Source organism: Sinocyclocheilus rhinocerous, unplaced genomic scaffold (assembly GCF_001515625.1).
Source record: "Sinocyclocheilus rhinocerous isolate Xijiao unplaced genomic scaffold, SAMN03320098_v1.1 scaffold246, whole genome shotgun sequence".
Taxonomy (NCBI): domain Eukaryota; kingdom Metazoa; phylum Chordata; class Actinopteri; order Cypriniformes; family Cyprinidae; genus Sinocyclocheilus; species Sinocyclocheilus rhinocerous.
Genome location: NW_015661875.1, coordinates 290,358 through 311,882, shown reverse-complemented (window position 1 = coordinate 311,882; position 21,525 = coordinate 290,358). Strand labels below are relative to the sequence as shown.

The window sequence follows — 21,525 nt, the reverse complement described above, 5'->3', positions numbered from 1 at the left end:
CTTTTATGAAGTACATGCAGAATCTAATTCTAATAATTGTGAAAGATCATATTATCATATCCGACACCAAGAAATTCTAAGAGCAAACTTGTTGTATATTTTCATTAAATTTGTTATTTGTTTATTTAATTTAGATTTTTTTTTTTTTTTTAATCAGAGTTCTTTTAACTTGCCCGTTATTTTCCCACAATTCCATTTCACCGGAAACGGCAGGTTCGATTGCGCGTTGCTTTTACCACGGATCCGGTGAACTTTCCGTGCGAGAAGCCAGTTGATATCGATTTGGATTGAGTGAGTACTATTTATTCAAGTATTAGTTATCTTTTTGAGTTCATATTGTCATAGTCTCGTACAGGACTTTGATAAAACGAGTTAATCCGTTGATAGAGGTCAGAATAAAGGCTTTTTATGAACGTTAGCTCGCGGCTAGCAGTTGCCCGGTCTGACACAAATGTTTCCCGCTGCTATTTTCTGACAAACCGGTCTGATTTATGGGTTTAAAATGACTACATTTCATATAAGCAACACAATTTCCGCGATTAAGCGCGTTAGTTATCATACACCTGCTTATTTGGTTAGCTAACGTCAATGGTTAGTCACGTTGGGAGACGTTACACCAACGTGAAATCGGCCTTTAAGTAGTTTTAAGATCTTTCGTCTGATTTCAACACTTTCAGTTAATCTCAGATTGATTTCAGTCCTTCAAGTTCAGTTCAGGTTGATTTTCAGTCCTTACAACATTTCAAGTACTTTCAGTTTGATCTGTCAGTGCATTGTTGCTTATTTAGAGGACGATTTATTACAATTTAGGTAATTTCATGTCTTTTAGAATTACTTAAGCTTTATTTCAAACCTTTAAACTGATTTCATGTTGATTTTAGAACTTTAAGCTGGTTTCAGGTCGAATTCAGGCTGATTCAATCATCCTGAAATCACCTGATTGGTCTGTCAAGATTTTCTGTTTTGGTGTATATGTATTTATGATTTTTAAAAATGATTATATGCTATAAATTAAAGGGATAGTTCACCCAAAAATAAAAATTCTGTCATTAATTACTCACCCTCATGTCGTTCTAAACCCGTAAGACCTCCGTTTACGAAGATGTTACAGAATTTTCATCTTTGAGACTTTAGTCTTTGCAAATTTACAGATCTTCTTTATGCACCAAGAGCTTGTAACACTCCAAAAAGAAAGGAAAAAATGAAATCGCATCATATGACCCCTTTAAAGTCAAATTTAACTGCTTTAAACATGGGCTCAAGTAATAGTACTATAGGTACTTACTATTGCAGAACTAACTTACGAGAAGATCTTGATTGTGTAAGCGGAGCAGTGTGTGTATCATAGCAGCCTAAACGTTATGTAAACCCCTGTTATTAAAGTTGTTAATAATGTGTTTCTCTTCTGTGTAAGGTGGGTGCTCTGCCCAAGATGTCTTTCCCTCCTCATCTCAACCGGCCACAAATAGGCATCCCAGCGATGCCGCCAGGAATCCCTCCACCACAGTTTGCTGGGTTTCCACCGTCGATGCCTCCCGGTAATCAAGATAAACTAGATATGTCATACATATTAGTGCTGCTGTAGCTCAACTATTAGATCATAGAGTTAGCAACAGCGAGGTTATGGGTTCGATTCGTAGGGAGCATGAACTGGCAAAATGTATCTACGGCTATGTGTAGTAAATGCTGCTCCATCTGAAAGCACGTGATGATGATTTCCTGCTGATTACAGAACCGGCTTTTTTAACAAAATGCGCATGACAATCGCATTCGATTAATCGTGCAGCCCTACCTGTAAGTTGCTTTAGATAAATACGTCAGCCAAATGCATACATGTTGATTATAATGGCAGGATTCATTGGAGTACAGAGCATTCAGTGAGCTTTTATGAAGGTGTCAACTGTTACAGCTTGATTATAACAGCATGGTGTTGCTTGCTTTGAGTATTCAAAGTTTGAATAACAGGTTTGTTGTCATACTGCTAAGTAAGTGTGATAAAGTTAATTAACTCATAACCAACCAATATGTATTTGGAGCCCTATTTGAGTTAATGTAATATTTTCAAGCTAGATAATGGACTCTTCACTTGTTTTTGAGAGGCCACATAAGATCTGTTAAGCATTGCTAGATGAGCAGTTTCTATGCTAAATGGTTTGGGCCTAAATGATTTGCATTATAAAATGTGACTTGCATGAAAAATTCAAATTAGAGTGAATATTTTCTGATGTTGTTGATTTTTCTCCTTTCTAGGAACCCCAATGATTCCTGTCCACATGGGGATTATGACTCAAGCCCCTGCGGTAATGTTATTTAATTCTAGAACAATTTAGTTCTTTGAGTTAGTTTAGTCATTTCCAGTCTAAATGTATGTATGTAAGGAAGTATTTATTATCACTATAAAAAGTATTGCTATATTATAGAGCTGGGTTAAAAATATTGATATCCAAATTTTATTTGATTTTCATCATGAAGAACCTATATCGATTCTTAAATCCCAAGAATCGATAATTTAGTGTGTTTTTATTTTATTTTTCAGTTGATGCATGAATAAAACGTCACTAGTCATTGTGTGCACATCCCATATAATAATCGCAATAAGCTTTGTGCTTGGTTTCTTTTGATATGAAAAAGTCTCAGCTTTCAAATCCTGTCAGTTTTATCACAAAATAAAAAAAATAGTTTTGTGTGCGCTTTAATGTGGTGTGACAGAGCGCTGTATCTGCCTCAGTTCAAGCAGCACGTGAACTCATCTCTTCCTGTTTAGTACAGCACAAAATAAACATCAATGAACATCAGAAGGTTTTTAAAGAAACAGAACAACTTACTGAAATGTATCCAGTTTCATGTAATCGCTCAGTGTTTCAATGAAACAGCTTGTAAGCAATGTCACATGACATCACATTTATTTTAGCAAAGGCATTCAATGTCCATAATTTTGTTAGTTAGCTAGAAAAATAACTCTAGAGAGGAGCCTTTTGCTAAATCTGTGCAATGCATAATTAGAAACATAGTTATATCATTACAATATACAGTGAAAAACATTCTATCATTACAAAATTGATCTAAAACATAAATGTAAAATGTCTGTATTCAGAAGTTTTTCTTTGAGTGTTTTATTGTGTCTAATATAAACAGATATTGAAATTGGTACTCTGTTGTTCGTTTTAACCTGACAGGCATCTCTATAGTTTAAAGCATTTGTTGAGAGATTATTTTCTTTAAGAAAATTTCACATGTACTGTACCTGATATACAGTATATCCAAATGAATTGATATTGAATTGAATCAAAATCGAATCAGTTTGTGAAATCTGTGTTAATACCCACCCCTAGTGTTTTCCTTTGTTTCTCAAGTATCTATCTCTATTCATGTATCTGCTTAGATTCCATTGCTTTGAAGTAAATTCAAAGTGTTTAAAACCGTAGAATTAAGTAATAATCTCATTAAAACAAGGCATGTTTTTCAATAAATGAACACAAGGAATAAAGATATTTAACAATTTATTTATATGCAACCATGCACAGTAATAAACAGCAATATTTACTTGCATATGTTTGTACAAAAATATTTTAATATGCAAAAAATACTATGCCGATGCTTTCTGTTGAATCAGATTTTCATATAGAAGCTAAATCTCATTTTAATATATGTCACCATCATGTTTTTTGTCACATGGCTGCATATTAATTGTGATATGATGTATCAGGTTCTCGTGCCCACGGCGATGTCTGTGGTTAGTAAAGTTGCTGTTCCTAGGAAGGAAAGCGCTGCTCAGGCAAAAGACAACCATGACAGCAGCGGCCCCACGACCACCGTGTTTGTGGGCAACATCTCTGAGAAAGCGTCTGACATGCTCATCAGACAGCTGCTGGCCGTGAGTAGCACATCAGATCCAGTCACTCTAGTCTCAGAGCTCAACCAATAATAATCACAGTTCAGACTTATGCATTCTCTATGCATTCAGCAATGTGGAGATCCTTGCGTCAGAGATGGGAAAAGCTTCACTTGATAATAGTTTGAGTTTTGCTCTAAAGTGAAATTTAATGTTTAGTGTTATTGATATTAATTGATATTGGATTGAATATGAATTGATATGGATAATAATCACTTGTTTTTCAGAAATGTGGTTTGGTATTGAGCTGGAAACGAGTTCAAGGTGCCTCAGGGAAACTCCAAGGTAAACATTTTTTTAACACCTAGACTCATTTCTTTTCAGCCCAGTTAGTTTCACTCAAAATCAATATTGTGATAAGGTTTAGTGCGAGTTGATTGAATTAATGCTTCACTGGTCTCAAGCATGGTATTTACACGCGTGTTGTTCATGATTCAGTGACTCAGTGTTCCAGTGTCTGAGAACGGCTTCGTTCATTCACGTTCTGAGCTGTTCTAAGTAGGGTTGGGTATGTTTTTTTTTTCTTTTTTTCTCGATAACGGTGCCAAATCAATACTTGTTAAAAAATAAATAAAATAAAAAAATCCCCCCCAAAAATGATGGATTGGCCAATAGCACTATAAACACATGATGTCTGTTTCATTCATACTGGACGCCAGAGGGCACACTCGCACAGAAAATCCACATATCCAGTCACAGAAGTAGAGAACTGTGACTCTCCAGGAAATCCCTTATAAATGATAAAACAAAGACAATAAACACTCGACTGCGACAATATAGTTTATCTGTGTTATGTAAGCCATCTCTGGTATTTTCACAATAATTAAGTATATTTATAATAGGGTGAACATTTTAGTTTAGGTACCGGTGCCATATTGGTACCGGGTTTCGGTACCCAACCCTAGTTCTAAGACACTGATATCATGAACTGCTTGCATGTAAATGAACACACAAAACTGAGCTTCACTATGAGATCAGCAGTGCATATTTTCATTTGCCTGTCGAATCTAATCAAAATAAAAGCTGGAGGATGGTTTACTGTTTGAAAATGAAGAAATTAAGTCATAAATATTAGTGTTGTAATTTTACAGTAAAATGTCAATTTTACATTATTGTATGTATTACAATAAATTTCTTTATTTTAATATATTTATAATATCTCAATATTATAATCAATAATCAAAATAAAATCATGACAATTATTATTTTAGTCATATTGAATTGGTCAAAAACGGCGAGAAGGAGGCCTATGAAAACTTGAGTGGAAATATTTTTAAAACTGAAAACTTTGGTTACTGAAAGAGGCTTGAATTGGTTCTTGTAAAAGGTAAATCCAAGTATGAACACCCAAATTTATAAATTATTTCCCAAATCTTGCAGCCCGAAAAGGATAAAAACATTTAAAGTAAAGCCTTTATTTAAAGTCATTTCATTTTCAATGCAGATACACTCCCCAACACTAACTTTAGAACGATTCATTCTTTCTGAATATAGCTATTCAAGTGATCTGCTGAAAATTCCTGCATTTTTTCAAATTGCAAATTATCTAGCAGAAAAAGAAAATATTGCTATGTCAGGTTTTTTTTTTTTTTTTTTTTTTTTTTTATCATATGGCCCTAGTTGCATTGCCTGTGAATTGTGAATATGCCAGACTGGCTCCTCACAGACATCTTTTTTGTTCTTTGCTTTCAGCGTTTGGTTTCTGTGAGTACAAAGAGCCTGAATCTACTCTACGATCTCTACGGCTGCTGCATGAGCTGCAGATTGGAGAAAAGAAACTTCTGGTCAAAGTCGATGCCAAAACCAAAGCACAACTGGATGAGTGGAAAGCAAAGAAGAAGAGCATCAGTGAAAATGGAGTAAGTGTAACAGTTTGATGTCAGGTTGATACTAAAATAAAAACGTACTGTTCACTTGTTGAGAAAAATGTTATATAAAATTTTCAGACTGCTGATTTTGTGACTGTCTCAGATGCTGAGTTTTGATCTGTGTGTCTGGCAGAATGGCAAGGCAGAGGATGGTGCTGGTGAAGAGGAAGAGGAGGTTCTGGCTGAAGAAACGAAGAAGCGGGACCAAATTGTCAAAGGTGCCATTGATGGCCTGATCCGGGAGTATTCAAACGAGCTCAACGCTACATCACAAGACGATGAGTCGAGTCGCCGCAAAAAGAGGAGAGAAAAGAAGGACGAGGTTGGCTTTAGTTCATCTTGGCCTTTTGTTCTTGAATGTTTTTGCCGGTTGTTTGATGTACATGTGTGTTTAAATATTTGTTTTATTTTATTTTTCTTGTGTGTGTGTGTGTGTGTGTGAACAGTTTGATGTCAGGTTGATACTAAAATAAAAACGTACTGTTCACTTGTTGAGAAAAATGTTATATAAAATTTTCAGACTGCTGATTTTGTGACTGTCTCAGATGCTGAGTTTTGATCTGTGTGTCTGGCAGAATGGCAAGGCAGAGGATGGTGCTGGTGAAGAGGAAGAGGAGGTTCTGGCTGAAGAAACGAAGAAGCGGGACCAAATTGTCAAAGGTGCCATTGATGGCCTGATCCGGGAGTATTCAAACGAGCTCAACGCTACATCACAAGACGATGAGTCGAGTCGCCGCAAAAAGAGGAGAGAAAAGAAGGACGAGGTTGGCTTTAGTTCATCTTGGCCTTTTGTTCTTGAATGTTTTTGCCGGTTGTTGATGTACATGTGTGTTTAAATATTTGTTTTATTTTATTTTTCTCGTGTGTGTGTGTGTGTGTGTCTATATATATATATATATATATATGTATATATATGTACACACACACTCACATTTAATTTTTGAAAATACTGTGTACGCAATTTTACACGAAATTTAAAAAATGACGTATGTTTTAAAAAATATTTTGGTTGGACTTTATTTTACAGTACATGTACTTTCAGTGTACTTACCCAAAGATAGTACTGTTAGTAGAAGGTAACTACATGGGTTAAGGTTAGGTTTAGAGGTAGAGTCAGGGTTATTACCTAGTTGTTACCCAGCTATTGTGATTGCTATAATAACAACATGGTATGTACACGTGGAACAGGACTGTAAAATAAAGTGCTACCTATATAGGGTACATTACAAATTTGAACCATGTTCTCCATTTCTTTAGGATGACATCAGTGCCATGGAAATGGAAGATGATAAAAGAGATCTGATTTCCAGAGAGATCAACAAATTCCGCGATACACACAAGGTAAAATACTTGCTAATTTACTCCATATCACAGGTAGAGCACAACAGCCTCTTACACCTAGTTTAATTTGACAACATACCAGCATGAGTAGATGCTATTTAGCCTGTCAATTCCATTTAGCTCAGCAACACTTCTATTACATTTAAGCTTTAAATTATATGATATAGTGCAGCAATATATTAGTTTAAGACTAGGCCTCATTTGGGTCCACAGCATTTATATCAGTGGTTTTGTAAAAACTGTAGTGTGGCCTTCATGTTAAGGGTGGGAAATGTAGTCACACATACAATGCATGGACGTTCTGTGCACTTCCCTAAAAGCTAATCTATTCATTAAACCCCACCATTATGATAGAGATCATATGGTGACTAAACCAAGATGAATCTCTCAGCTTTGGAAAAAGTTGCAAGGATAGGATGTAAGTATGAGATTTCCATTTTTCTCTACTTGTACTGGGCGCCCCCTTCTGGAGGACTCGCACAGGGGCAACTGCACCGACTCGCTCTGAAATTCAGCTCATTCGTGTGGTTTTAATATCAAAATAGATATGGGGGTGTTCGGTCAACTCTGCAGTGTTTACTAAGGGATAAACTGCTAAACGACACATTTTCTGGTTCTTTGAGACATGGGTGGCCAGTGAACCTGTGTGGGTCTGCTAGTAAAAGTGATGTTGGTGCTATAATAGATCATGCTGACTTGAATAACAGTGAATTGGCCGATTCGGCTCTTGTGAAAGTAGGGGGCGCCCCTCCACAGCACACGGACTTTCTGAAGATTCTACAGGTATGAATTTGCTTTCATTTTTGCTCTTCATTCCTGCTTGCTTGCACTATTTTATTTTATTTTTATTTTTTTCATTTTAAGTGTTTCTTTGTTTGTGTGTGTGCTCTCTCAACGTCATCTTAAAGTATTCTTTTGTTGTAGAATTACTACAAAACCCAGAAAATAGAGGCTAATATTTAATTCATAAAGTCGGTCTCATAACACTAAGTATTATACTTTTACACGTCACGGACACAAATGAGTTCTCAAGTCATACAGCTTGAGGAGAGATTACATTTATCAAAAGTCCCCATATCTAGAGACCAGAATAGACTTGTCATGAGCTCTTTTGAATTGAACCATTTAGTGACCACCCACATCACCATAGCAAGTGCGTAGCAACATTAAAGAAAGAAAATAAATAAATAATAATTTAAAAAATAATTTTACACACAATTTTAAAGATATTAAAAATATTTTTTATAATATATATTTCAAAGTATTCAGAATTGGTGGGTGAAAATCTGTAGTTCTTGGTCTACAACAGTGCTATTTTATTTATATACTATTTATTAATCTTTTGGATTAGATATTAAATATTTGGAGTTTCCATTTTAAGCTTTAGAAATGTGTGCTTTTGTAATTTTTATTATTTATTTATTTAGCTTTAATTTGTTTTTGTTTCTAATTTTAGGAATTTTATAACTTCAACTTAATTTTTCAATTATTTGCCAAGGCAACATAAAAAAAAATAAGTTTAAGTTTTTCAACTTAAACTTAAAATTACTATCTATATTTTATTTTATTTCAGCTTTATTTCAATTACTTGGACCATTAGTAACCACCCACATCACCCTAGCAAGTGCATATACATTGTATAATATATTTTACAATATTTAAAAAATGTTATATAATATAATTTTTTGAATTTAATAAAAAAAAAATGTTGAGCTACAAAATATATATATACCAAAGTATTCAGGTGTAGTGGGTCAAAACAACATAATTTATCAACTATTATAGTTTTTTTTTATTTATTTTTTTAATAAGTTGTATTTTTGAGTTTTAGTAGTTTGAAATTTTAGTATTAGTAGTTTTTTTAAATATGCTTTTCTCATTTGTAATACTTGTTATATTCTGTTTAGCTTTATTTTTGCTTTTAGTTTTAGTCATTTTACTTAAACTTATTTTATTTCAGTTAGTTGCCAAGCAACATTTCACATTTTCTAAAGGTTTTTTTTGTTCATCTACTATCTATCTTTCTATCCACATAGCAATACTTTTAAATGTGCAGTAGTTTTCATGAGATTGAAGACTTCATGTAAAATGTGATTCATTTTGCTGATCTAAAGATTTGTGTAGCTTACCAAACTATCCCGTTTAATTCACCAGCAGAAATGTTATTTAAAAGCAGCATCACTTGTAAATGACATGCGTTTATGTAATTATTTTCAGCGAAATGCCTGTATCCACAGTTTTTGTTTTCCTGTCTCGTCTTCACCTCCTGTTGTACATGTTTATTTGCTGCTGCTGCTCACAGTTGCGTAACACCCACGGTTCAGCGCTAATGAAATAGTTTCGTATTAAAATTAGACTTTTACATATATTTACAATGAATTCAGGAGACTTTAGTTTTCTGGGAAGTAGAAGCTGTTGATAGATGACACTCAGTTGGATTGAGTCTAAAGCGGTGGGTGTCATGCTGCTCTTCAGTGCATTTCACAATCGCTCAGTCTGATCCCCTGAGAGCCTGTCATCTGCAGTGGGGTAAGCAGTCTCTACACCTTCATTTGTTGCCTTTTCTGTCCAAACCACAAAGAAAAAGAAGCAAATCTAACAAATACAGTATGCAATGCTCCTGTCACAGCGTTTTCAAAATGTCTGGAAGTTGTCTGTGAGATTGTTGCAAGCAAAGAGAATAGTTTGTTTTTTGTTTTTCCTTGTGAATCCTTTGACCTGCTTTTCCTCCCAGGCCTAACAATAAAGGCTTGTAGGGCCACGGAAGCGCTGTGAGTCGCTAGTCAACACCTGTAAGTGCACAAACAACTAGTTTCACAAGGATTGAAGCCTCTTTCTGTTGATCATGTGATGAGACGGAAATTACAGCGCCCTTAAATGGTCTGATCTTATTCATTTTGCAATGTCTGATTAATATCTCGAAAGTGGTTTCCAGGCTTCCTTTTATTAATTGCTGAACAATTTCTTGATTTACTCACTGTTTCGTCTAGATACTGTCCTCTGTCATCATGCAGGGCGATTCAAAAGTCATAAAGAGTCTGATTCGTTTAAATTAAGTTTTAGGAAACTTTTAAAATAAAGTCATGACATGCATGTATGCAAGCCCGTTTCCATTGTGGAATATATAAAAGAAAAGGTAATCACAGTTTTAATTTTTTTTCTCGTAATTCAGTTTATATCTCAATCCAGATTTTTTTTCACGCATTTATTCTAGATATATAAGATTGTGGAAGAAAAAAAATTCTGAATTGAGGGGAAAAAAAGTCTGAACTCACAAACCTATGAAATAAATTTATGAGATAGTTCAGCATATTTCATATTAAAATTAGACTTTTTCTCCTCATAATTCTGAATTTATATCTCACAATTCTGACTTCATATATATATATATATATATATATTGTGAGATATAAACTCAAGTAGTTTAGCATATTTGTTATTAAAATTAGACGATTAAATATTTTTAATGAAGCACGGAGACTTTTTTCTCACAATTCACAAAAGTTTATCTCTCACATTTCAGACTTTTTTTTGCAATTATATAAGATGTGTATAAGATAGCGAGATAAAAGTTGGCAAGTTTATGAAATCAAATTGATGAAATAGTTCAGCAGACTTTATGACTTGCAATTCCAAGTTTATATCTCGCACCTTTTTTTATTTTTATATTCTATTTTTTTTTATTCTCAATTGAGTTTATATTTCTAAATTCAGACTTTTTCTCGCAATTATAAGATGTATATATGATTGCAAGATATAAACTCTGAATTTGACTTCTCGCAATTCCACGATTATATTTTGCAATAGATTTTTTTTCTCTGAATTCTGAGTTTCAGTTTTTTTTTTTCACCACAAACTAAAAAATAAAAAAGGTAATTGCGACTTATTTCACAATTCCGACTTTTTTTTTCAGAATTGTGAAAGTTGCAGAAGCAAGCCCCGCCAACAGGAATTGCAAACTTAAAATTAAAAATCAAAATTACAGACTTCACTTTTAAAATTCTGCATTATTTCTCTGTTTCTAATCAAATAGGTATTTAATCATGTGGCTCTTTGTAGATGTTTTTGCTTCCATTGAAGCTAAAGATGCTCTTGATCTCAGATCAAGCTGGAGAACATGATCATAAGGTTTTGTTCATGTAGTGCTGCTGGCATTACAAAAATCAAATACTGAGACGTTCTCAAATTCATGTTCATTTCTCAATTCAAAATTTGACTCGTTGTAATGCTGATAATATAATTATTATAATTTAAATACTCTAGTGATCTCAGACTTTAGGTGGCTGTATATGAGTGCATATGTGAATGAACTGTAAACCACTTCCTCATAGAGTGATGTTGTGTCTTGGACTCTTGTCTTGTGCATGAGCAGTCGCTAATCTGAAAACTTCCCTCCCCGTTTTCCCACAGAAATTGGAAGAGGAAAAGGGGAAGAGAGAGAAGGAGAGGCAGGAGCTGGAGCGGGAACGCAAGGAGAGAGACAAGGACCGCGAGAGGGAGCGCGAACGACGAGACCGCGAGCGGGAGAAGGACCGAGAGAGGGAGCGGGAGAGAGAGCGGGAGCGCGAGAGGGAGAGAGAGAGAGATCGAGACCGTGAGCGCACGAAAGAGCGCGAGAGGGAGAGAGACCGAAGCCGCGATCGCAGCGAAGACCGCAGTCAATCCAGGTACACGAAACGCCACGTTGTCAAGTGCTTGTTGTTTTCTGAATATATTCATGGGCTTCACATTTTCCACCCATTTCCCCATCAGTCATCACTTGTGCTCAATGGTCTATACATTACCTTTTAATAATTGTTTATTTTTAAATATATTAACATATTTTAACTTAATCTTAACATTTATATTTATCTTATTTTATGAACGCACACATATATACACACTTGTTTATAAATATTTATATTTATGACTATTTATTATATTTATTTATTGTTGATCTGTATTTGATATCTTTCACCAAGGTATTTATTCAAATTTTTATATTAACATTTTCTCAATTATATTCATCTCAATTTATCAACATTTAAATTTCTATTTATTTATAAATGTCTGTTTACTTATACAAATCAATTGAAATATTGATACCTTTTAGCAAGGTATTTATTCATAAATGTATATTTCTAGTGACTTTTCTCATTTATATTCATCTCATTTTCTTTATTAGCATTTCTTTTTCTATATATTTTTACATTCATATTTATGAATATTTATAAATAAAAACAGACAAATTGCTGAACTGTATTTGATAACCTTTTAACAAGGTATTTATAATAAATATTGATGCATTTATATTAACATTTTCTCCTTTATATTTTAATATTTTATTTATATATTTTTATATTTATACATTTATATTTTTGAATATTTATTTATCAGTGTAAATATACAAATTGTTGTATAAAATTGTAAATTTTTATTTATACTAACATTAAATTATATTTAATTTATTATTTATATTTAATTAGATTTTATCAACATTTTATACATCTCATTTGTACAACATTGAATTTATTTATATTTAGACATTAATAAAACATTTAAATAAATACATAGATATACAAAATGTTAAGGTATTTATGATCCTTTTGTTTACAACAATTTTATTATTACTATTGTTTTTTTTTTTGTAGAGCTACAAAATGTATATGCCAACATATTCAGTTTTAGAGTCAAAAACTGAAGTTCTGTGTCTACAATAAATGTCAAACTTCAGATATCACGTGATTGGGCGCTGTCTGCTTTCAGAGAACAGAGTCGCGATAGAGACCGAGATAAGGAGAAGAAACGTGATCGTGAGGAAGATGAGGAAGAGGCGTACGAACGGCGTAAACTGGAGAGGAAGCTGCGAGAGAAAGAGGCGGCGTATCAGGAGGTGAACGACGTCTCTGACTGTATTCAGTCTCTCTGATCACATTATTGAATGATTAGCTGTCTGGATAGATGATTTACCTTCTTTAACTACTCAACAGCGTCTGAAGAACTGGGAGCTCAGAGAGAGGAAGAAAGCCAGAGACTACAGCAAGGAGATGGAGAGGGAGGAGGAACGCCGGCGTGAGATGGTAAACTACTTTTTTCTTAATCTATTTAAATCGGCATTTCAGCCTGATCTAAAATATATGGATAATATGGAGAATGTTTCCAAAATAAATTGATAACTGTATTCAAATATTGCATTTAAATATTACATTTAAATATTTAAATATTATAAATTTTATTATTCTAATTGTATTAATGAATAATAAGTTGATAAATATATTCAGATATTGCACTGTATTATTGTATTATAATGTATGCAATGTATTTTAATTATTTTGGTAATTATACATTTTTTTTATTGATGGAAAAAATGGATAAATATATTCAAATATAGTATTGAAAAGAATTATTTTATTTCATTATTTGTAAATTATTATTTTTATTCATGGAAAAGTAAATAGATAAATATATTCTAATATATAGTATTTAAATTAATTGTATTATTTCACTATTTTCATTTTAACATTTTTTTCATTAATTGATGAAAAATAAGTTGGTAAATATATTCAAATATAGTAATTAAATGGTATTTAATTGTTTTTCTTTTTATTATTTATATAATGAAAAATTTACGAGAAATATATTCAAATATAATAATTGAATTATTTAATTTAATTGTTTTTATTACATTAATGAAAAATAAATGAATAAATATTTTCAAATATAGTATTTAAATGAATTTTATTATTTCAATATTTTATTATTTTTTATTTAATGAAAAATAAGGTGGTAAATATATTAAAATGTAGTATTTAAACGAATTATTATAATTTTTTTTAACGATTAAGTCTTTTTTATTATTTAATAAATGGAAAAATAATGTGGAGAATGTTTGTGTTTAAATTACTGAATGTTTCTCTCATATCGTTTTCTCAGGCTAAAGAAGGGAAGCGGCTGAAGGAGTTTCTGGAAGACTATGACGATGACAGAGACGACCCAAAATACTACAGGTGAGTTCTCTGCACCACATGTATGCTTTGCATCGGTCGATTTCAGTCGTCTCTTGACGTTTTGAGTACAGTATGGTGCAGACTGTCTGTGAAACTGAGACTGTGACCCAGATGGTTTGTTTCTCTGCTCTGCCTGCAGGGGCAGCGCTCTTCAGAAGCGTCTGCGGGACAGAGAGAAGGAGACGGAGCTGGATGAACGTGACAGGAAGCGGGAGAAGGAAGAGCTGGAGGAGATCAGGCAGAGGCTGCTAGCAGAAGGACATCCTGATCCAGACGCTGAGCTGCGCAGGGTGAGTCCACGAGACCGCATTACTGCTCCATCCAGATATACTTCAGATATTCAGATGCATTTATTGAAATGCACTTTAAATACATATCAATCAGATAAAAATATAAATTGATACATATATATTCAAATGTAGTATTTAAATGATTTTATTTCATTATTTTCTTATTATTGACAATTTGATACATAAATTCAAATGTAGTATTTAAATGAATCACATTATTCATCTAAATTATTTTAGTAATTTAGTAATAATTTATTAATGAATGAAAAATAAATATTCAAGTGTAGTGTTGAAATAATTTAATTTCATGTTTCAATTTTATTAATTGCTTTTATTAATTATTAGCTATTTAGTTGATACTAATATTAATGTGTAGTATTTAAATAAGTTATGTTACTTATTAAGTTATGTCTTCTGCTTTTCAAATACTTGTTTCAAATCAAAGTTTGTTTAGTGATTCATCTCAGTGCTGACTTGTGTATCGTGGCTTAAAGCCTTCTTAGTACCTCTGGAGCCAAAGTGCTATTCATCTAAATTATTTTAGTAATTTAGTAATAATTTATTAATGAATGAAAAATAAATATATTCAAGTGTAGTGTTGAAATAATTTAATTTCATGTTTCAATTTTATTAATTGCTTTTATTAATTATTAGCTATTTAGTTGATACTAATATTAATGTGTAGTATTTAAATAAGTTATGTTACTTCATTTAAATTATTAATTTGTTATGAATTAAAAATAAATTAAATCTAATCAGTTATTTTATTCAATTGTAATTTTATTGTTTTAAGGATTGAAAAATAAATTGATAAATATATTCAAGTATAGTATCTAAATGAAATAATTAATTTTATTATTTTTTAATTTATGAAAAATAGATTGATAAATATAATATTTAAATGTTATTATTTCATAAATCTTATGTGTGTGTGTGTATATATATATATATATATATACATACACACGTTTTTTCTTTTTTTTTGTCATTTCCAGTGTTTCATGGGACTATTTGTCGTCTTCTGCTTTTCAAATACTTGTTTCAAATCAAAGTTTGTTTAGTGATTCATCTCAGTGCTGACTTGTGTATCGTGGCTTAAAGCCTTCTTAGTACCTCTGGAGCCAAAGTGCTCACTGTTTTGCTTTTGTGTTTGTCAGATGGAGGAGGAGGCAGAGCGTCTGCGGCAGCCGCCCCTGAAGCCCGAGCCCGAGGAGGAGAGAGAGCACAAGCCCTCTCGAGAAGAGCTTGACAGAGGCAGGGAGAGAGACCGGCGCAAGGCTCACGCTCACGCTCACGTTCACGCTCCCGTCCCCTCAGACGATGATGTAGAGGAAGGGGAGGAGCTAGAGGACGAAGAGGAGGTGAAACCCTGCCTCAAACCCACCATGCGGCCCATCATGTCCGCCCCCTCTGTGTCTTCAGCGAGCGGAAACGCCACGCCCAACACGCCCAGAGAAGAGTCGCCCTGCGGCATCATCATCCCTCACGAGAACTCGCCGCCGGAGATCCCGCTTCAGGAGGAGAACCGGCCCAAGATCGGCCTTAGCCTCAAACTAGGTGAGTTTGACTTCACAAAGGTTTCTGATCCGGATGTTATGGCCAATAACAAATACGAATTGTGCAACTGAGTCGAGTCACTCTCTTACTTCTGTTTTGTAAATATACGTCAAATATTCATTTATTTAATTGCAATTTGTGTTTAAATACATTTTAATCAAATGAAAAATATAAATTAAAAATAAGTATATTCAAAATTAAAATGAAAAAATATATTCAAGTATAATATTTAAATTAATTATTTTATTTTCCTTTTTTAAATAATTTTTATTAATGAAAATTAAATTGATACATTTTCCAGTATAGTATTTAAATGAATAATTTATTTATTTTTCTAATGATAATTAAAAAGAAATATATTCAAATATCAGTACTTAAATGATTTATTTTATTTTCCTTTTTTAGTTAATGAAACATAACTTTATAAATCTATTCAAATGTGGTATTTAAATGAATAATTTTTTTCTAATGAAAATTAAAATAAATGCATTTTAAGTATAGCATTTAAATTAATTTATTTTTTCTTTTTTTTTATAATGTTTAATTAATGAAAACTAAATGGATAAATATATTTAAATATAGTATTTTAATAATTTTTTAACATTTATTTTTGTAATGAAAATTAAAAAGTTAAATATGTCCAAGTGTAGTATTTAAATTTATTTTTATTTTCATGATTGATTTATTTTTATTTATTAATGAAAAATAAATTGATAAATGTATACAAATATATTATCTAAATGAATACTTTTTTGATTTTTATTAATGAAAAATAAATGGATAAATATCTAAATATTGTATTTAAATTAATCATTTTACATAGTTATTTTTTCATTGTGCATCCATAATTTTCTGAAGACTGTCGGTTTCCTTCAAAAATACAGTGATATAAAAACACCCGCACCGGGTTTCGACTTTGACACGTGCAGTGCTCATGTTTATTCAATGAAAGCCTTTTGGAAAATCTATTTGTGGCGGTTTTTATTACCACCTTGAGGTTCCAAGTGAACCGTACCGTTACCAAAACGTGACGTGTAAACTCTGCTGATCACGGATTGGCCGGAGAGAATCGTCACTACCTGCGTCACTGAACTTGCGACAAACACAACAGAACCGCTAGATTTAAATCAGCACAGCCAGCGAAGGATCGAACGCAACTGTTTTGAACAAGCGCACCTTTTTTAACAACCAAAAAGTGGCTGTTTCGTTGTCTGTTGAGGAAGTACAGACGTTCCTCTCGTTGATAGCAGAGGAGCGGATCCAGCGAGAGCTTGATGGGGCGACGCGGAATGAAAACGTTTTTCAGGAGTCGCGGCAGTAGAGGCGGCGCAACTATAACGACATGTGAATAATCCCGCCCACTCTAAAGCGGTACTGAACTGCAGTGGAAACGCAAACCGAGCCGTGCCGTGCCGTGCCATACCGTACTGAGCCGTGCCGAGTCGTACCACGCAGTGGAAAAGTGCCATAAAAAAACCTGGTACCGTAACGTTTTCATTTTTTTGGTACAGAAGTACCGGGTCTTTTGACAACAAATATATATTATACAACAATATATCGTATAACAAATAAAACTAGTTCTTAGTGATATTTGGCTCAGTTTGTTTTTATCCCATCATAAGGTTCAACCGGTAGCCCAGGACAGCCCAGCGTAGCCAAGCGGAAGAAGCTGGCGGTGGAGAGCGTCTTCAACCGCTTTGACAATGACGAGGTGGACGAGGCGCCTCGGAAGAGGAAGCTGGTGCCTTTAGACTACGAGGATGAGGAGAAGGGAGTAGACATGAGCATGGTGGCCGGCGGCAAAGGAGTCAATACAGAAGAGAAGCGCAAACACATCAAGAGTCTGATCGAGAAGATTCCCACGGCTAAACCAGAGCTCTTTAACTACCCTCTCGACTGGTCCGTCGTCGACACGGTGAGAGTGATGCTTGTTATTAATCAAAAAGCACATCTGATTGTTAAATCATGAAAATTAAACAACTAAACAACAATTAAGTAGAAGTTTAATATCAAAAATACATTAAAAAGAGTTTTATAAGTCCTGTTTTATATTTTCCCATATTCTGTTAGTTTTTATTTAGTTTTAATAGTTAAATATAACTATGCCCGATAACCGATATGCAGAACTGATATTTATTTACTGTTATAAAGTAAATAAATGACTGAGTGAAGTAAGAACATACTTCACTTTGGTTTTTCCTCCTTTGTCATCTTTTTTTTTTTTTAAGTGTTGAAAATTAGCAGTCAGTCATGTTAAATTTAATCTTCATATTACAACAATAAAAAACATTTTATTTATAAAAAGCATCAACAGCAAAAACACTAATATTAACAATAAGCAAAATAAATGTAGAAGGTCTAATGTTTTCAAATGGAGAAAATAAATAAAGGACAGGAGTCATATCAACTTCATTTTAAACTACAGTTTAAGTGATTATTACGTTTTGAATATGGATATTTTTCTTACAAAAACGCATCGATTCGCTACAGGAGGCCTTTGTTCACCCCCCGGAGCCGTGTGAGACACTTTTTTTTTTATGGAAAGGTGCTTTTTATTTCACTGTCTTTTGGACAGAAGCAATGCAACACCCGCTGAGTGCAACGATAGAGCTTGAAAGATCAAAGACGATTTTTAATATAACTCCGACTGGATTCGTCTGAAAGAAGAAAGTCATATACACCTAGGATGCATCGGGGGTGAGTAAAATGCAGCCTAATTTTCATTTTTGGGTGAACTAACCCTTTAAATAAAGTTTACTAACTACAGCAAATCAAGTACCTGCACCATGCAGTTGTTGTCTCGTCTCCCCTCAGACGCGCTGCAATGGCGATCCTGCGCGCAATTCTCAAAACACCCACAAGATGGCGGAGTTTATCGGTGAATCCAATATTACAAAACCGATATACGATTATGGTAAAATGCTTAAATATCGGGAAAGATATCGGTAAATCGATATATTGGTCGATCTCTAATTAAAATTTTTACAATAATGGGATATTAAAATTATACAATTTAACAACAATTTATTAAAAGTGTAACAAAAAATAATAATTTTTAGGTCTCTAATAATTTTTTTTATTTTTCCCAAATTTTAATTTTTCAGGGTTTCATTTTAATGGTTTAATTATTTTTTTAAATAATCAAAAGGGCATTTGTAATAACTTCAACAGCTTAATAATTAACTTTTTTACAAATGTAATAGGGCTCTATGAATATTTTTTTTCTTTTTTCAGAAATTCTGTATTGTCTTGTTTTTTCAGGATTTATAATTTAATACTAATTTATTATCAAAAACTTGTAATCAAGTGAAGGCATAAAACATTAACAGTTTAATCTTTTTAAAGGTAATCAAATTAAAATTGAACAGTTCTTTTAATTTTTTCATAAAGTGGGGCACAACAGTTTAAACATGAAACATTTCACATTAAAACATGAAAGAAAATTGTGAAATTCCTAAAAAAAAAATGCAGATTTAATTTTATTGTTACTATTGCATAAAAATGTATTTTTTATGACTGAGTTCCAGGATTTAGTCTGTTTTCTCCACATCGTGGAAATCATAGGGCCATATATTTGTGTTTGTGGGCTTTTCTTCTTGTTTTAATGATTGTTTAATGTATAACTTGTGTTTTTGAATATTTCCACCGTTCACAGGCACTTATGGAGAAGCGTATTCGACCGTGGATCAATAAGAAGATCGTAGAGTACATTGGTGAAGAAGAAGCCACATTAGTTGACTTTGTTTGCACCAAGGTAAGATGTTTTGTTCGGTTTCTGAATGAAGAAAGAGGCTGAGCGCTGAAGAGGAATAATTGCTACATCTTTCAGAATGATAGTGCACAGAACTACTCCGTCATACGTCCAAATCGTTTTTTGAAACTTTGGTCATGTTCAGCATGAGAATCCAACTCTACTGCATGAAATAGCATTAGACCTCCCCTTTAAATGCTGTAGTTGATTTATAAAATAGTAAAAGAATTAAAGAATTAAATGTATACGAATGGTATTCAAATGAATTATTTTATTTCATTTTAAAAATGCGTTTACTATTTATTAATGAAAAGTAAAATATAGTATTTAAATTCATTTAAAATAATTTTTATTAATGACAAATATAGTATTTAAATGTATTTTAAACATTTTTGTTAATGAAAAATAAATTGACAGCGTGTTTTCACAGTATTTAATTGAATAATTTTATTTGATTATTTAAATGGTTTTTATTAATGAAAAATAAAATAGTATTTAAATTAATTACTTTGTCAATTTATTTTTCATTAATCAATAAAAAAATTAAACATTAAAATAATTCATTTAAATACTCTTATTTTTCATTAATAAAGTAATAAAATAATTAAAAATAAATATTTTAGATACAATATTTGAATTTGTTTATTTTAATAAAATAAAAAATATATATAATTCATAATAAATTCATTTAAATACTATATTTGAATACATTTATGAATTTAATTAACATAATTGCTAATAAAATGAATGAAATTTTGAAGTAGAAATACTGAAATTATTTTGTTTAATTTAGTGTTACTTGAATCAGTTTTGATTCAGAATGAGCCTTAAATCCAGTAGATGTTTGAATCTCAGCAGCAGATGAAGACTGTAAGACTGTCGCTGCTGTGTGTCCTCAGGTAATGGCCCACAGCACACCTCAAGGCATCTTGGACGACGTTGCGATGGTAAGTTTGCTCTTTCGCAGTTATTAAGGCATATTTCCACAACTACACAATCTGAGCTCTTTACCTCCGTCTCCTCAGGTGCTGGATGAAGAGGCTGAGGTCTTCATAGTTAAAATGTGGAGGTTATTGATTTACGAAACTGAAGCCAAGAAGATCGGCCTCGGGAAATGAACAAGCAGCGAACGCCCATGAACTTTGCTTTTTACTTCCCCTTTGGGCCGGACAGCTCATCTAGGTTTCAAAACAACTTGGGAAACTCGACCATTTGTGACCTGTGGAGTTAATTCATATTGAGCCGCGTCCCAGACGCCTCCGTAAGAGCAGCAGCAGCGACGAGAACCGAGAGGAAGAGGTTTGGTTTCTCAGGGCCTTCCTGTTGAATCCGTCTTCAGCGTAGTGGGCCGGACAGCTCATCTAGGTTTCAAAACAACTTGGGAAACTCGACCATTTGTGACCTGTGGAGTTAATTCATATTGAGCCGCGTCCCAGACGCCTCCGTAAGAGCAGCAGCAGCGACGAGAACCGAGAGGAAGAGGTTTGGTTTCTCAGGGCCTTCCTGTTGAATCTGTCTTCAGCGTAGCTACGTCTCGGCCGCTTAGCGCTTCTTTCTGTGAGGAAGTCATTGTAAATTGTTACTGTAATGATTGCCAATCTCGTCTGGGTTGTGATTTTACCGTGTCTGTTCTTTTGGTCGCTCTCACCAACCGAACCAAAGAGTTTTCCCCAGTTGTTTCGCTAAAACTAAAGCAGTTGTGATTGGACCCCGACTCTGTTCAGAAGCTCTCGCTAAACTGATTGACATCAAAACGATTGATTGTCTTTGTTTTTGTACTTATCAGTGGCTGTGTTTTGAATAAAAGTGATTCATTTTTTTTTTTTTTCTTTTGGTAAAA

The 21,525-nt window shown here is 33.1% G+C and overlaps 1 protein-coding gene across 2 annotated transcripts; it reads left to right on the top strand.

The window, feature by feature from the left end:
* The first annotated feature begins 176 nt into the window (after positions 1–176).
* On the top strand, positions 177–21,525 carry rbm25b (RNA binding motif protein 25b). 2 transcript variants are annotated; one of them, XR_001638294.1, is made up of 19 exons: positions 177–291; positions 1,415–1,538; positions 2,251–2,300; positions 3,707–3,874; positions 4,120–4,177; positions 5,585–5,751; positions 5,894–6,082; positions 7,018–7,101; positions 11,512–11,768; positions 12,847–12,973; positions 13,071–13,160; positions 14,014–14,087; positions 14,227–14,377; positions 15,535–15,934; positions 17,557–17,849; positions 19,590–19,688; positions 20,585–20,632; positions 20,711–20,867; positions 21,051–21,525. XR_001638294.1 is itself a non-coding variant. In XM_016536394.1 (18 exons), exons 2-18 carry the CDS (start codon positions 1,433–1,435, stop codon positions 20,801–20,803), a joined length of 2,454 nt encoding a protein of 817 aa, XP_016391880.1. In that variant the 5' UTR covers positions 177–291; positions 1,415–1,432; the 3' UTR covers positions 20,804–21,023. The 2 variants fall into 2 exon arrangements, 1 of the variants encoding a protein (XP_016391880.1); XM_016536394.1 differs by lacking the exon at positions 21,051–21,525 and having other exon boundaries at positions 20,711–21,023.